The sequence below is a fragment of the Mesoplodon densirostris genome, chromosome 3 (assembly GCF_025265405.1).
Source record: "Mesoplodon densirostris isolate mMesDen1 chromosome 3, mMesDen1 primary haplotype, whole genome shotgun sequence".
NCBI lineage: Eukaryota > Metazoa > Chordata > Mammalia > Artiodactyla > Ziphiidae > Mesoplodon > Mesoplodon densirostris.
The window spans coordinates 67,736,707-67,753,688 of record NC_082663.1 but is presented as its reverse complement, the minus strand read 5'-3'; the positions used below and the strand labels follow the sequence as shown (position 1 = coordinate 67,753,688).

The 16,982-nt window shown below is 39.0% G+C and overlaps 2 protein-coding genes across 5 annotated transcripts in view; one reads left to right on the top strand and one right to left on the bottom strand.

Moving 5' to 3' along the window:
• Nucleotides 1-3,818, bottom strand: part of XRCC4 (X-ray repair cross complementing 4) — a 391,068-nt gene extending 387,250 nt beyond the window's left edge. For all 4 annotated transcript variants that reach the window (XM_060093120.1, XM_060093117.1, XM_060093118.1 and 1 more), the window contains exon 1: nt 3,700-3,818. The gene's annotated coding sequence lies outside the window, so the exon portion shown is untranslated. The remainder of the gene's footprint in view (nt 1-3,699) is intronic.
• A 179-nt stretch (nt 3,819-3,997) lies between these two features.
• The window catches only part of TMEM167A (transmembrane protein 167A), a 33,991-nt gene continuing 21,006 nt past the window's right edge, over nt 3,998-16,982 (top strand). The window contains exon 1 of the mRNA XM_060093115.1: nt 3,998-4,107. Coding sequence (XP_059949098.1) covers nt 4,105-4,107 — 3 coding nt within the window. The 5' untranslated portion in view covers nt 3,998-4,104. The remainder of the gene's footprint in view (nt 4,108-16,982) is intronic.

Below are 16,982 nucleotides of genomic sequence, written 5' to 3'. Positions count from 1 at the left end.
ATTGGCAATACTGGCATCTAGTAAAAGCATGAATGCCTCATCAACAGTTTGGAAATCTCACACAGATTTTTTCTTTTGGGCAACGAAAGTCTCAGTGGTGTTTTTTTTTCTAGAAAGAGCCCAATTTTATCAATATTAAAAATTTGCTGGGTTTCGTTGGTGGCGCAGTGGTTGAGAGTCCGCCTGCCGATGCAGGGGACACAGGTTCGTGCCCTGGTCCGGGAAGATCCCACATGCCGTGGAGTGGCTGGGCCCGTGAGCCATGGCCACTGAGCCTGCGTGTCCGGAGCCTGTGCTCCACAACAGGAGAGGCCACAACAGTGAGAGGCCCGCATACCGCAAAAAAAAAAAAAAAAAAAAATTGCTGACTATAATAACCCTCTGTTCACTGATTTCTGCCAGTGTTTTAGAAAGAGACACAACTCACTTTCTCATCAGCTTCACAAAGGACAAGGAACAAACTGCCCAGGGCTATAAAATGCATTAATTACCTCCTACTAGTACAAAAAGAACTAGCTTGAAGATAGCCACATTCTTTCTTGAAAGCAAGGTATTGCAAATAAAGCATTGATTTTATACTCAGAAGACCCAGATTGAAATCAAAACTCTATAGCTTCGTAGCTGAGTGACTTTGGACATGCCATTAATGCATTAAAATGTTCACTGACTACATCCTATGTACCAGGCTTTCATATCTCAAAGATGAGTAAGATATATCCCCAGCTCTCTGGTGAGATAGAAACACCCAAAGAGGATTATTATACAAGCTTGTAAAGTGCAGAGGCAGGGTGGGAGCTCGTCTGAAAAGTAGCACGTTAACCAGCATGAAATTTCAGGGGAGGCTTCCTTGAGTTATATCTGATATAAATCTTAAAAGGTGGAAAAGGTTTAGGAGTGGAAGGAAAAAGACAAGGAAACACATTCCAGGTAGAAGAAGCTGCACGAGCAAAGGCTTGGAGACAAGAAATAGCAATGATATATGGAAATGAACAATTCACAGTTTCAGACTGACTGCTGACGCTAACAAGAGCATTTGGGGGAGCAATAGCCATGTTGAAGGGATCTCAAGAAAGAACAGTAGAAGGGAAATTGGGACTTGGGGCATAGAAACTCCTTAAAGGATTTTTGCTCAGAGGAGCAAATAAATGGGGTTGGAAGTAGAGAAAAGTTAAAAGAAGCATTTCTTAAGGTGAAAGAAATAACATGCAGGTCAATCAAAATTTTATGGGTCTTAATCTAAGAGCCATGGGGAAAGAGAATTTAAAAAGAGGGAGGGCTTCCCTGGTGGCGCAGTAGTTGAGAGTCCGCCTGCCGATGCAGGGGACGCGGGTTCGTGCCCCGGTCCGGGAGGATCCCACATGCCACGGAGCGGCTGGGCCCATGAGCCATGGCCGCTGAGCCTGCGCGTCCGGAGCCTGTGCTCCGCAACGCGGGAGGCCACGGCAGTGAGAGGTCCGCGTACGGCAAAAAAAAAAAAAAAAAGAGGGAGAAAAAAAGGACAAAGACGAACACTAGATAACAAAGAACTTCAACCTCAGTCTATGGAGACTAGTTGAGGATCAAAGAAAACGAGTTAAGTAAAACCATTGTCTTCTAACATATGTGAATATCATTGAATGAGGGGGAAAAAAGGAAGTCAGATAAAAGGAAATAATCAACGCTATCAATACTAGACACAAAGTAAAAAGAGAAGAGGGAAGAAAGTGGTCTGGTGGTATAAAAGCAATACCAATTTAATTTTAAAAACCATTAATTTAAAAAACCTTTTACTGAGTGCTTAACATGCAAGTCAATCAGCCCTCCACCATTATCCCTCCCTTCAAAGAGTTTTTAATTTAGTGAAGAAAGCAAGCCAGGCACACAACAGGCAACCCTTACTGAGTGCTTAGTGTATGTCAAATACCTGGCTAGATGACTTACTTGTAATAACTCATTTAATCCTTACAATAACTGGGGAAGCCTATGCATTCTCTCCACAGAAAAACATAAATACATACTATTTTTGCATACAATCCTACTGAACCCATGAAACCAAAGTTTAAAATACTCTTCTGGATGCAGGAGAGACAATAATTTTTGAAGAAGGAAATGATAGAGTCAGATTTCATTTTTAGTAAGTAAGAAAATGATCCAAGATAGTTTGAAATGAGAATCCATAGCAGAGCTATGGAAAGTAGACTTTGGAAACGGCAATGTAAGATAGTACTTACATTAGTTCACTGGCAGTGAAAACCAAGAGCAGGGAGTTTATGTGCTTAATGACCATATAGCTCAATTACCACCTCCCTAGAGATCTTGCCACACATCAGATTAACTTTGTTTGCTGTGATACATGAAAAACAAACTACACATTTACGTATGTTCAGCCTTATCTATTGCTATGTGGGCTCCTCTATGGGTAACTTTAAAATAACTGACATTGTTCTTTCCTATTTTGAAACTGAAGTACATAAGAGCCCATGGCCTAAAATTAATTCAAATCCATAAATATAGTAAATTGTGATCTCTAACAACTTCAGTTTCCTGGTGCACTTCAGGTATTACATATTACCCTAAGCGTTCCTAAAGATGAAGACAATCTTCACATGAAAGCAAAATGTCTGCAGACACAGTTACTACTTTAGAAGCCAAGCTTGATGAGTTGCACAACATAATTTCCCATAACTAAGCCAAGGTTATTTAATTTGAATGGCAAGACTTGCAAGGTATACTCTAAAGCAATCACAAGCCAGAGCACTATGGCTTGTTTTTTGATAGGAGGAGGGTACAGTACGTTTTTATACATTTCTTATTCTTCTCTTCCCCATGCCCATTAAATTTCTGGAAGGAACAGGCCATCTTTATTCCTCTACTGCACTCTCATGATCCCATGAATAAAGCTCAGCTAAATACTTGCTAAATTTGTGTATTTGACCAACTCTTAACAATTCAATAGATTCAAAAGTAAAGTTAGTTATGGTTAAAAAACAAAAAAGAAAACGTGTTGGGCTGTAGCCAACGATGTAATCACAGGAGAAACCCAAATGTTCTAATCACTGTGTTGCCCTAAATATAGAAGGGTCTCATAGTTTGGCCAAGAACAGCACATAAATCAACACCTCATGTGAGTTTCCTTTCCTCTTTTTCTCTACCCCACTTTAAGTCAAAGCGTTAAAAAACTGATAACATTTTAAAAAGAATCTCGGGGTGGGGGGGAATAGAGTCTTATCTAATGGGATTATTAAAATTAGAGAAAGCTAAATAATAATACTACTGATTAAAAGAAAAAGTTGGCATGTTATTGATCTTACAGCTGGACTCCTTCTCTGAAGTACCTAATCAACTACTGAACTCAGGAAACGCAGTTCCTTTCCATTTGTTACCACAGAAAGTTCTTTCCTGACCCCAACGGGCCTAGTACGTTTCAGCCCCAGATGGAACCCATTTACAATTTACAAAAAACTGGGGATTGGAAGAGAGAGAACGCCAATGTTAGAGAAATGATGCAACACCTTCTCAACACAACCCACCGAATTCAAGTGTCCTCCTAATCCCACAACTTTACAGGGCATTTCAAAGGCGCTTTACATTCCAAAGAATCTCTCTCAGGTGCAAAGGGAGAAACTGAGAAGGGAGCCCAGGAGATGAACGCCCTGCGTGTAAGCCCAGGGAACCCAGGTGTTCCCGAAGAGTCCATAAACAGAAGGGCCAAAAGCTTACACATCGTAGGCGGGGGAATCCAAGCAGGAAAAAATTTGCGCGCTGCGGAGTTCTACAAAGCTAAAAAAGAAAAGAACTGGACTACCGAGGCAGTCGCCACTTCAGGACCCTACCTGTCAGTAATTCCACTTCCGGTCTCCTCGAAAAGCCCCGCTCCCACAGGCAGACGACCAGCAGCCAATGAGAGTGTCATTTACTTCAGCGGGGCTGAATGACGTCACTTAAACCCCGCCCTTTCCGGTACAGAGGAGCCTATCGTAGAGTCTGAGACATGCGGCTCAGGAGGAGGTACCCTGACAGGCCCAACCAGACCGCGGAAGGAGCGAGAAAGGCAAGTCGGGCCAGCACGCCTCTTCCGCCCAGGGCCCGGAAGGGTGATGTGGCTGGTGTTTCGCCGGCCTCACTATGGTAAGAACCGGGGCTTTGGGGTCGCGGCTGAGCTTTGTGAAGGGGCTGCGGGCCCGCACAAGGGCTGGAGGGTTGGGCGGCGATCCCGGGTCCCCGGCTAGGGAACCCTGTCACTAACTTGATTTTCCCGGGCCTCGGAGGATGCACAGGCCCGGGAGCCATGTGGCCCCTCCACGTCCAACCAGGGAGAACCAGGGCCGGCAGCCCAAGAAAGACCCCGGGGCCGCGGAACCCCTCCTCACACGCCGAGGCCACTTTCCTGACTTGTTTCGAAGAAGTGCGCTGGTTTGGTTTAACCCATCAGTTACTTAGACTCTTTGTGGTCATTTTGAGGCATTAGTGCTGCCCGGGTTTGCGCTTGTTATGTTGCGGCGCCTTATCTCTCTGCGGGCCTGATCCAGGTTTTTATTTCCCTGCTGTCAAATAAACCCCAAGTGCTACACCTTAATTTTCACATGTTGAATTAGTGGCCTTTTGGGTCCCTCCAACTCCATTCTTTCAACTTTAGAGATGCTACTTTATGAGCTATATTTTAATGATTGGAGTTGTCTGCGGAGGTGGCTTCTCTTCTAGGAGCTTAATGTGCTTGGAGTGTGTCTGGCCTCGGGCCTTCCTCCCCTTCCGCACATTAGGAAGGTTTTATGTGTTACTTTGTCTTATTGCAGATTCCTTTAATAGTTTGGGCCTTTTAGAAAAGCTTGAAATAAGTCACAAAATTTCGCAAAATGCTTACGTCTCCAGGTTGAGAAAAATAAAGCCAGCATAGGCAGAGGACAGATGTAATAATCAGTAGTAATAGCAAAAATCTCCCAAGCTATGTCTGCAGGCATTTCACCTTTGTTACGGTAAATGCCAACAGCCTCTACACCAGGCCTCGAGGTGAATGTATGAGGTCCATGTGCCAGATTTGCGTTTATGAGCATATTTATGGGGAAAAGATGCATGCCTTTTATTATGGTATCAAAAGCAACCATGACAAAAAAGCTCTTATACAGTGAAAAGTTGCTGAGCTTGTGTTCCCAGAAGTTCCTGCAGAATCCCATACAGCACAAAACCCTTAGACATTTAATCGAAAACTCATTAATTGTTGTTTGCTTTATGCCAGCTACTTTGGTTATAGCTGGGGCATAAGTCACAGTGTCTTCCCTGGAGAAGTTTACCATTTATAGATGAGATGGCAGTTTATTAGCGGGTTATTCCTTCCTTGGCCAGCGTCTTTTTCCACCTACCACATGATAGGACGGATACACTTGTGTCATGAGTGAGCGGTTATTTAACTTAGAAAATGTGGTTCCTTTTTCAATTCAAAAAGAGTAGAGAGACTGTTACTCTTAATTCTTGCATATGCTCTTCGAGGCTGAAGTTGGGCTATTTTGCTCATAGTACAGTCAGAGATAGATTATTCTTTTCATCACCTTACTGTCTTATGTGCTATCTAGAAGCAAGACATACTGTGTTTAAGATTAATAGTATTTGAATCATCTGGCCATACTTGTTTTTTCAAAGTAACTATAATAGCTCTCGTTTATTAGCACTTGCTATGTGCCAGGCTGCATTTGAAAAATCAGTTTATAAGCACTGTCTTATTTCAGGCTCGAAACTGAATATATGTTTGCAGGCAATGGAAGTCAGGCACAAGGAGACTGACGTGCTTGGGGTTATACACCTAGTAGGTAGTGAAGCCAGAACTCAAACTTATTTTAATGTTCAGATGCCAGAAGTCCTCATGCTGTTGTTAATAAAAACAACATAACTGAGGATAAAATATGTCGTAATGATTTGTTGCTATCAGATATAACATGTCAATCAGACATGGGGGAAAATAGAAACAACTGCCCGGTGGTTAATTTTTCATTCCTGCCCTGTTCCTGTGAGCTTAAGTTGTCCACATTTCAGAAAACGTACATTGTAGTTGGAAGAGCTACACAATGAGGTTTCTTTTTGAGTTTGTACCACCTACACTTGGTATATTTGTGAGGTAGCCCAGTGATAATGACTTAAATCTGAATTACTGTATTTTAATGAATCCATTTTTTAAAATGCATTTGAAGACCATAAAATGTTTATCAGCAATAATAATTTACAAGTATCAAAGCATAAACAGTCTGATAATTATATCATTTATGAATTAATACTTTTAATTTCGTCTCTTCCCAAGAAGGCTTCCCTGTACCTTCTGTTTTCTTCTGCTCCTTTTAGGTATCTATTTGGACATCTGTACTCCATGTATATACCCCCAGTGCTTCTCTTGCATAGAAAACAGCAGTAAAGTGTTGCCTATATTTTTCCCTTCTCTAGGCAGAGCTCTTAAAGTAGGAACTGCGTTTTTTAATCTCTACATCACAGTGTCAGAGTTGGTACTCAAATGAATGAGAGTCTGGGGATACAAAGTCATGTAAAACGTGCTCATTGTCTTCAAGGATTTTACAGTCCAGTGGGGGCGAGTATTAAATAAGTAAATTTTATGTGTTAGCTGCTAGGACGTAGAGAGACGACATGTGTGGTGGAAAGAACATGGGCTTTAGACTGAGCCAAACAGGGTTAGAATCATTCCCAGTGCCCAGCCTTTGCTTGATCAACCTGAGGAAGTTTGTCTTCATTTCTTCCTCTGTTGATGTGTTACGTGACTTACAGATGTATTCATTTAATGCTCATAAACCCTGCAAAGTAGGACCTATTGCCCCCATTTTATAGTTAAATCAAATATCAGAGAAAGGGTGTGAGATAGTTTCCCTCATCTTGTAGCTGAGATACATAGGAAATATGTTAGAAACAGAGCAAAGAGTAATTGTGGCTCAGAACTGCTGGGGAGACATCCCCAAAGAGGTAACACTCTGACCTGTATATTAAGGAGTGAGTAGGGATTAGGGAAGGAATCATTAGCTAGAGCTGGGAAAGCATTTTCTATCCTTCAGACAGATAAAGGAAATGGTAGTTATGGACACAAAGTGCATGAAGTCGAATAGTTGCTTGGGGACTGGCAGGAACAGGAGTTAAGCAGTGAAATGATGAGAGATGAGACTAGAAAGATTGGGGCCAGATCTTGAAGTCATTTCAAGGCCTTTTTATTTTGATGATGTTTGTGTACCTGATAAAGACTTTGAGCAGGGAAAAGAATGGTGTGCATTTTGGAAAACCAACTGGTAACAATGTGCAGGGTCTATTTACATAGAAGATTAAAATCTGGAAGACTAGTTTAGAAACAAATACAGTGATAGTAGATGATTGAATGCCTTAACTCTTGACAATAGTAGTTAGGTTTGAAAGATAAGGATAAATAAAATCATTTTGATGGTGCTTAGTAAGGAGTGGTGAAGCACAACTCCAGTTTAGATAATTGGTTGGATTGCAAGGAAATATTGATTAAGCACCTACTCTGTCATGTGTTTTACATACAATGCTTTATTGAAAACTTACATTATTGGCCACAGTGTACATATGAAGAAAAAGGCGCAGAATGATTAAGTGTCTTACCCAAGACCATACTGCTGATAAATAGTGAAGCTCAAATTTAAACTTAACAGCTCTGTTTGTCACCAAACCTTGAGCCCTTTTTATTATACAACAATGCCGATAATTCCACAGGAAATTCAAGAGAAAAAGCAGTGTTTGTATGCCTCAGTGGTTGAGGGTGGAGGGAGTTTGTTAAGATGACAATTCTGTAGCTACTATTGCTTTTGCACCATCAATACAAATGACATCACAGTAGAAAGGAAGGTTATTTTCTTAGCATTATAAAAGGAGTTTTGACGGCATAAACCCATGAAAAGATTCCATAAACTACACTTTGAAAACTACTACCTCAGGCTAATAGGTAGGTATCTGAAGTAGATGCTGGTCTTCTGTAGCACAGTGACTTGTAACCTTGACTGCAAGTAAAAACTCCCAGGGAACTTTGAGAAACTATATGCCCACCCAATTCAGTCCAAATTTCTGGGCATTGATTGTTTTTAAAAGCTCTAGGTGATTCTAATGAGTAGCCAGGGTTCCTACCCTGACTTGATATTTTTGCAGGTTTTTCCATTTTGTCATTCTTTGTCTTTATCTGACTGCATGATCAGAGTACTTTTTTCATAGCAGAATTTGCACTTTTCCTTCAGAATAGTTTCTCTTATCAATTATCTTATCTCTTATCAATTATCTTATCAATTTATCAAGGACATGTGAAGCATTTACATCTTCATTTTCTTAGGTCTACTATTAATCATAGTTATATGTATGCTTTCTCTTGTTAATACCTGTGACACTCTTGTTGCTTTATATTTAGATGTGAGGTGTCCATAAAATAGCTCAAATTAAGCAGCACAAATATAGCAAATGCACTCTAGGTACCATGACAATGAGATGAAAATAGGCACAAATGACCACCAATGTTGCCAGTGGAGAATAGAGTTGAGGTGCAAAAGAAAATGTTAATATTTCTGTGTGTTATTAGAAATCTTTTCAGTCACCTGTGGTCACTTATCTTGGGCACACGGGGTGTTGGGTGTCTTTGCACATTCACATATTACCTTACATTTGTCCCTGTATTTCCACGTTCTCCATTTTAAGGGATAATAGTGGTGCATATGAATTTACAAGTAGAAACTAGTTGGGAAATGCTGACCTCACCTAGATTTGTAAATGATAAAATGCTGACCCACTTTTCCAGTGCTGTATAATTTCTATCACAATTAGGTCAGGAATGTCATTTCTGGGTTTCCTTCCACCTCCAGAAAGGGATCAGTGACTTTAGTTTTGTGTAAAAACAGTAGGTTTTTAAAACAAGTAAAATTGTTAGTGTTTGCAGTTTTAGAAAATTTTGGTATTCAGTTAAACTGGAAGAATTAGTTAATATGTCAGTAAAAGTGTATTTCCCACATAGTCAACATTTGAAGCTCCTAGACAGTGTTATGCATAAAAACGGGCCTTAATCAATACATTGGTTAAATAATTTGTGTTGCTAATCCTAAAAATAAGTAAATAAGCTCCATGAAGCTCAAGTGATCCAGGACTAATGAATATACTGGAGGCTTAGTCGAAGTCTTTCTGCCAATTAAGTACAGTTAGAAACCAGTCATTTAGCATCTTGGGCAGAGCACTGTTTAGCATATCAATATGTGTATTTCTTCTGCTTTTCTCAATGTTTCCTTATTTGTTATGTTCTGTTGCTTGGATCTTTTCGCCGTTTTTTCCTCTGTTCCTAATGTTTTGGGTATTCTTTTACTTAGAAGCATTTTTATTTCTACAGCGAAAAACAAAACTCTGTATTGAATTCTTGCCCTTATATCCATACTTAGTATAGTTTTAACGTTCAGGAATGACTCTGAAAATAAGAAATTATATCTTTATAGATAAAATGATAGAAATTGAATCTGAAATAAATATTCCTAACTTTTCAAATTGACTTGAGAACAGAGAATTTTAAAGAGATGTGTCAACACTAGAGGTTATTTCATGTTTGGAAACTAAGCTTTGCATTGGCCAATCTCTCTTTCATTGATGAACAGTTTGATCTAGTGGTGACCAACTGAAAGTCTGAATTATTTTTGTTATTTCAGTGGCCTAACAAATTGCGATTTACTTCAGATTGATTATACAAAGTGACTGAGTCATTAAGTGTATTTCCTCTGGTTTGGATAAGTTAGTTTAGTACAATGATTTGAAGCATATCAGAAGCTCTAATCAGCTCTGAGTAGTATGATGGGTCTGGAATATGGAGGGATAGTAAAAGGGGCCTTTGGAGAAAAAAAGTTTGGGATTTTCATTGCCAGTTAGGGTCAGGGCAGGGCTCCTGTATTCCAGGACCCCAAAGGTTACCATTCTGATTGTATTTGAGGATGTGCTCCAGAAGTTGCTACAGGCAGCCCTGAGTCTAGGGAATGTTACTGGATACCTCTTTATAAAAAGGAAATGTAGGTGTGGTAGACAATGCCCTTCTCCCCAACCCGTTTTTAAAAAAAAAAAAACACTGTGAATATGTTATCTTACTTGACACAAGGGACTTTGCATGTGTGATTAAGTTAAGAATTTTGGAATGGGAAGATTATCTTGAATTATGGGGAGACGGGGCAGTTTATTCACAAGGATCCTTGTAAGGGGGAGGCGGGACAGTCATAACGTAACAAAAGAAGTTGTCAAGGTCAGAGTGATCAGGAAGTCACAAAGCTAAGGAATCGGGCAGCCTTTAGAAGCTGGAAAAGGCAAGAAAAGAGATTCTTCCCTACAGCCTCCAGAACAAACACATTGTCTTGTGTTTTATAACTCCTTAGTTCCAATGTGTGTTATTTAATAGTTAGCTAAATTTATTAAACTGAATAGCGTGCCATTGTATACTCCCTGGCATTGTCACAGGGCATTGCCACTGGGTGTACTCGATGAAAATTAGGTAAACCTTAGGTTTGAGAACTATTTCAGGTCCAAGAATTTTCTGCCAGCCAGCTTGCCTACTCAGGCATCCAGAACTCTTGAGGGTGTCTCTCTTACAAATTAAGTGAACTCAGAAAAACACACTCCCATATGCAGGCACCTCGAGGCTGGCTGCTCAATTGAACTTTCTCGAATTCCAGTTAGTGATAAAAGATTTGGATGCTGAGGAGAAACCCTACAGCCTGGTCCCTTACCATAAACATAAATATATTTGCTTCTTCATTCTGAATTTTCCAAAATATCAGACAAGTAAATATACATGCAAAGCAATGTGTGGAGGTTTCTCTTAAAGAAAACATAGCATGCATTGTTAATTTGTAATCTAAGTGTGCTTTTGAATTTGTTAAAATGTTCTCTTGAATTTGTTGAAATGTTCATTATTTGCAATTGTTGTCAAGTTCCTGTTAGTTCAGCATTTTTCAGTGACTACTGTGCACTATTTTGTTTAATAGGCACAGGGGATTGATAAGAACCTCAATAAAATAGAGGAGACAATTACACTACAATTTGGTGGGTGGCAGGTATGTGTGTAACACATAGGTGTACAAAGATACAGACTTTGCTTGGTGTGGGGAGTAGGGACAAGGAACACTTTTCAGAAGAGGTGACTCTTGAGTTGAGACCAAAAGGTTGAAAAAAATAGATAGCATGTACAAAAACACAGAGTACCTTGAAAAAGGTTGCATGATTTGAAGGATCTGAGAAAAAAACATAGTAAATGAATTTTACTTCCCTTATCACCTTTTTTTTAATCATCTTACCCTCTATATTGTGATCGAATGTTTGCTTGCTTCTTAGCTTCCTCCCTTCCCTTTAATAACATTTTCGTATTGAAAATCTCAATTATTTTTCTAAAGGACAGTAACATCTGTTTCCTTTAACTCTGAGACTAAAATTTTATCAGTGGGCAACAGATGCTAAGCATTAAGAGGAATGCTTAGGTAGGCTGAGCAATGGTAGGCTAGTGTCCGTGAGTTTGAAACACTCTTGACCAGAGACTGAGTACATCTAAAAGACTGTACCACCTAAGGTTATTTGTTTAAATTTAAGGGTCTATAAACCCCAGGAACAAAGTTGTATGTATCATATAGTGCATACTTGTAAATGGTTTTCAGTTGTAAACGGTTTCACACACAGATATACACACCCCACTTCTTTAATAATAGTATGTTTTTAAGTGCCTCTTAAAAATCTTTTATTTTGAAAAAATTCAAACATACAAAGGAAGAAAGAAGAGTGTAACTAAGTCTCAGATACTTAGTGTTACATCATCAGCCCCACGCCTCCCACCATACACACTGGATTATTTAGAAACCAATCCCAGACATAGCATGTAAGCATGTTTCTTTAACAAGACATTCAAGGAATAAAAAAAGTATACATTGCAAAATCATGAATTTAGATACTCTATTAGGAAGATGATAAACCTACTTTGCAAATTTCTTTTCCAACCACTTAACTAAGTGAATCCTTTGCTTAAAACAATAAGTCTGCTCATTATTCCCTGAACTTGCGAATTCCTGATTCTGTGGGGACGTTTTCCATGCTTTTGTCTCCTCTGGAGCCTGCTCTCTATTCTTTGCCATGTGACTGTGCCGTTTAAGGCTTGATTCAGTTCCTGCCTTCTCCTTGAAGATTCTCCTGACCTTTCTTTGGGAAAATGACCTTTTTTTTTTCTTTTTCTTTTTTTTGTGAGCATTGCTGACTTATCATTTACATATGCTATGAGTTGCTATTGAGTTTTTAAAGTTTAATATTCTAACTTGATTATAACTACTGTGTGCTTCAGTTGTCTCATGTATAAAAGAAGGATATTAATAACAACTGCCTCAAATATGAGGATAGATAGGATAACCAAAAAAAAGAATTCCGTGAATATCAGTTATTTTTGTTGTCAGCTATAAACTGAAAAGAAGGAATCATGCTGTGTCCTTTTTTGAAATTTAATATTTATTTTATATTGGGGTACAGTTGATTTACAACGTTGTGCTAGTTTCAGATGTACAGCAAAGTGATTCAGTTATACATGTACATATATCCATTCTTCTCAAATTCTTTTCCCATATAGATTATTACAGAATATTGAGTAGAGTTCCTAGTGCTTTACAGTAGGTCTTTCTTGATTATCTATTTTATACATAGTAGTGTGTATATATTAATCCCCAACTCCTAATTTATCCCTCCCCCCCACCTCTCCCCTTTAGTAACCATAAGTTTGTTTTCAAAGTCTGTGAGTCTGTTTCTGTTTTGTAAATAAGTTCATTTGTATCATCTTTTTAGATTCCACATATAAGTGATATTATATTTTTCTTTCTCTGTCTGACTTACTTCACTTAGTATGATAATCTCTAGGCCCATCTATGTTGCTGCAAATGGCATTTCATTCTTTTTTATGGCTGAATAATATTCCATTATATATATATACCACATCTTCTTTATCCATTCTTCTGTTGGTGGATGTTTAGGTTGGGAGATGAATCCTTTGTCAGTCACTTGGTTTGCAAATATTTTCTGCCATTCTGTGGGTTGTCTTTTCGTTTTGTTTATGGTTTCCTTTGCTGTGCAAAAGCTTTTAAGTTTAATTAGGTCCCGTTTGTTTATTTTTGTATTTATTTCCATTACTCTAGGAATTGGATCCAAAAAGATATTGCTATGATTTATGTCAGAGTGTTTTGCCTATGTTTTTCTCTAAGACTTTATAGTGTCTGGCCTTACCTTTAGGTCTTTAATCTATTTTGAGTTTATTTTTGTGTATGGTGTTAGGGAATGTTCTAATTTCATTCTTTTACATGTAGTTGTCCAGTTTTCCCAGCACCACTTATTGAAGAGACTGTCTTTTCTCCATTGTGTATTCTTGCCTCCTTTGTCATAGATTAGGTGACCATAGGTGCATGAGTTTACCTCTGGGCTTTCTATCCTGTTCCATTGATCTATATTTCTGTTTTTGTGCCAGTGCCATACTGTTTTGTTGACTAGCTTTGTAGTAGAGTCTGAAGTTAGGGAGCCTCATTCCTCCAGCTCTGTTTTTCTTTCTCAAGGTTGCTTTGAATATTCAGGGTCTTTTGTATCTCCATACATATTTTAAGATTTTTTTGTTCTAGTTCTGTGAAAAATGCCATTGGTAATTTGATAGGGATTGCATTGAATCTATAGATGGCCTTGGGTATTATAGTCATTTTGAAAATATTGATTCTTCCAATCCAAGAACATAGTATATCTTTCCATTTGTTTGTGTCATCTTTAGTTTCTTTTATCAAAGTCTTGTAGGTTTCAGAGTACAGGTCTTTTGCCTCCTTAGCTAGGTTTATTCCTAGGTGTTTTATTCTTTTTGATGCGATGGTAAATGGGATTGTTTCCTTAATTTCTCTTTCTGATCTTTCGTTATTAGTGTATAGGAATGCACCTGGTGGGTAAGGTTGGTCCAGGGGTCTGTGCAGGCCTTCTGGTTGAATGGACTGTTGCCTGCCTACTGTTGTGTGGAGCCGGGTCTTGTCCCTCTAGTGGACAGGGCCGTGTCAAGGGGTGTGTTTAGAGCTGGCTGTGAGCTCAGTAAGGCTTTAGGCAGCCTGTGTGTTGATGGGTGGGGCTGTGTTCGCACCCTGTTGGTTGTTTGGCCTGAGGCATCCCAGTTCTGGAGCCTTCAGGCCATTGGCTGAGGCCAACATGGCAGCCAGTGGGTATTCCCTGGGCCTCCACCAGCAGTGTCCTTGCCCCCACAGCCACTCCCTGCCTCCCCAGGAGACCCTCCAATCCTCATAATCAGGTGTGACCCAGGCTCCTATCGAGTCACTGCTTTGCCCTGGGTCTCAGTGCACGTGATACCTTGTGTTTGCCCTCCTGGAGTCGAGTCCTGTCCCCCAGTCCTGTGGAGCTCCTACATTAAAGCCGGGCTGGCCTTCAGAGCCAAATGCTCTGGGGGCTGCTCTTCCCACTGCCAGACCCCCAGGCTGGGGAGCCTGACGTGGGGCTCAGAACTCTCACTCCTGTGGGAGAACCTTTGTAATATAAGTATTTTCCTGTTTGTGGGTCGCCCACCTGCCAAAAGCACCTCTCCTACTGTCTCATTGTGGCTTCTTCATCTTTGGATGTAGAATATCTTTTTTGGTAGATTGGAGTCTTTTCTGTCGAGGGTTGTTCAACAGTTTGTCGCGATTTTGGTGTTTTCATGAGAGTACATGAGCTCAAGTCCTTCTGCTCCACCATCTTGTCTCCTGGTTTGCTATGTACTTTTTTTAATCCAGTGTCTACCCTCATGCTCCAGACAAAGTAGATATCAAATACATGTTTAGTTATGTTGGCTAGGAGGAAACCTGTGCTTTATATTTTATTAGATTATTATCAAATACTATTCATCGACAGATTCATATACATGTTCAAAATATGACCTTTAAAAATAAGCATTGTGAGATACTATGATTTCTCTCTAGAGTTGATCACCATTTCCTTTATTGATTTATTTCAAGTTTAAAAGTATATATTACTTGCTTTCACAGATGCAAGGTTAAAATCCAGTTCAATTAAAAACAAGACATATTAGGGCCTCCCTGGTGGCGCAGTGGTTGGGAGTCCGCCTGCCGATGCAGGGGATGCGGGTTCGTGCCCCGGTCTGGGAGGATCCCATATGCCGCGGAGCGGCTGGGCCCGTGAGCCATGGCCGCTGGGCCTGCGCATCCGGAGCCTGTGCTCCGCAACGGGAGAGGCCACGACAGTGAGAGGCCCGCATACCGCAAAAAAAAAAAAAAAAAAAGAAATATTAAACTTTATCCTTATTATATCCATGAAGAAATGATTTGCACAGAGAACAGTTATTAAAATAGTAATTACAAATCAATTTTACCTTCTTCAGACCATAATCGTAACACTTAGAAAATTTGAGAAATCCAGAAAAGTTGATAATTAGGTTGAAAACCTTCCAGTGATAATCACTTCATTGTCTTCTCTTTGCATAAAGGTTTACATAGCTACAGATATACCGATTGTGAAATCATGTTTTTCCATCACGTAGCATTGTACAGAAGCATTTTTTTGTCCTTAAAATATTGGCAAATAACATGTATAATTTTTTTAATGTTTTGAATAGTTAGCAAATAAAAATCATTAAATGTGTAAAAGGTTAAAAAATATTATGACAGTTTCTGATAGCTAATTCTTTTTTTAGGATCTCTTGGCTATTCTTCCTTACTTATTTTTCCATATGAATTTCAGTATCAGTTGTCAATTTCAACAAAAGTAACTTGTTGCAGTTGGGTTCATTTTAAATTTATAGATTAGCTTTACAGTATTGCCTTTCAATATAAGAACCTGGCATACCACTCCATTCTACTTTTGTATGCTTCAGTATTTTTTAAGGCTTTGTCAATTGGCCTTTGATGCCAATATTACAGATTTCTTGTTAAGATTATTCCTATATATTTTAGTGTTTTGTTCTAATTGCTGTTATAAATGGAGTCCTTTTTTTCCATTTTGTTTCTCAAAATTGATACTGTAATTTTGATGATTGTTGATTTAAGTATTTTAAATATGTGCCTAGCCACCTTAATCAATTTTAATTCCCTTATGGTCTGTAATCATTTTTCACTAGATTCTTTTGGGCTTTTCAGGTAACACTTTATATTTGCAAGTAACAATTTCACCTTAAAATAGTTTTTTTTACAACTCTTATTTTTTGTCTAACTCCTGACTTTACAAGAAATACTTTTTTTTAATTGAAGTATAGTTGATTTACAATATTCTGTTAGTTTCTGGTGTTCAGCAAAGTGATTCAGATATATTTTTTTCAGATTCTTTTCCATTACCGGTTATTGCAAGATATTGAATATAGCTCCCTTTGCTATACAATAAACCCTTATTGCTTATCTCTTATGTATAATAGTTTACATCTGCTAATCCCATACTCCTAATTTATCCCTCCCCATGTACCTTTGCCCTTTGGCAACCATAAGTTTGTTTTCTGTGTCTCTGAGTCTGTCTCTGTTTTGTATATAGATTCATTTGTATTATGTTTTAGATTCTACGTATAAGTGATGTCATATGATATTTGTCTTTAACTTACTTCACTTAGTGTGATATTCTCTAGGTTCATCCATGTTGCTGCAAATAGCAGTATTTCATTCTTTTTGTGGCTGAGTAATATTCCATTGTGTGTTTGTGCGTGTGTGTGTGTGACATCTTCTTAAACCAATCCACTGTTGTTGGGCACTTGACTAGTTTTCATTGCTTGGCTATTGTAAATAGTGCTGCTATGAACACTGGGGTGCATCTATCTTTTCAAATTGGAGTTTCCATCTTTTCCAGATATATGGCTAGGAGTGGGATTGCTGGATCATATGATAGCTCTATTTTTCCTTTTTTAAGGAAACTCCATACTGTTTTCCATACTGGCTGCACCAATTTACATTCCCACAAACAGAATAGGAGGGTTCCCTTTTCTCCACACCCTCTCCAGCATTTGTTATTTGTAGACTTTT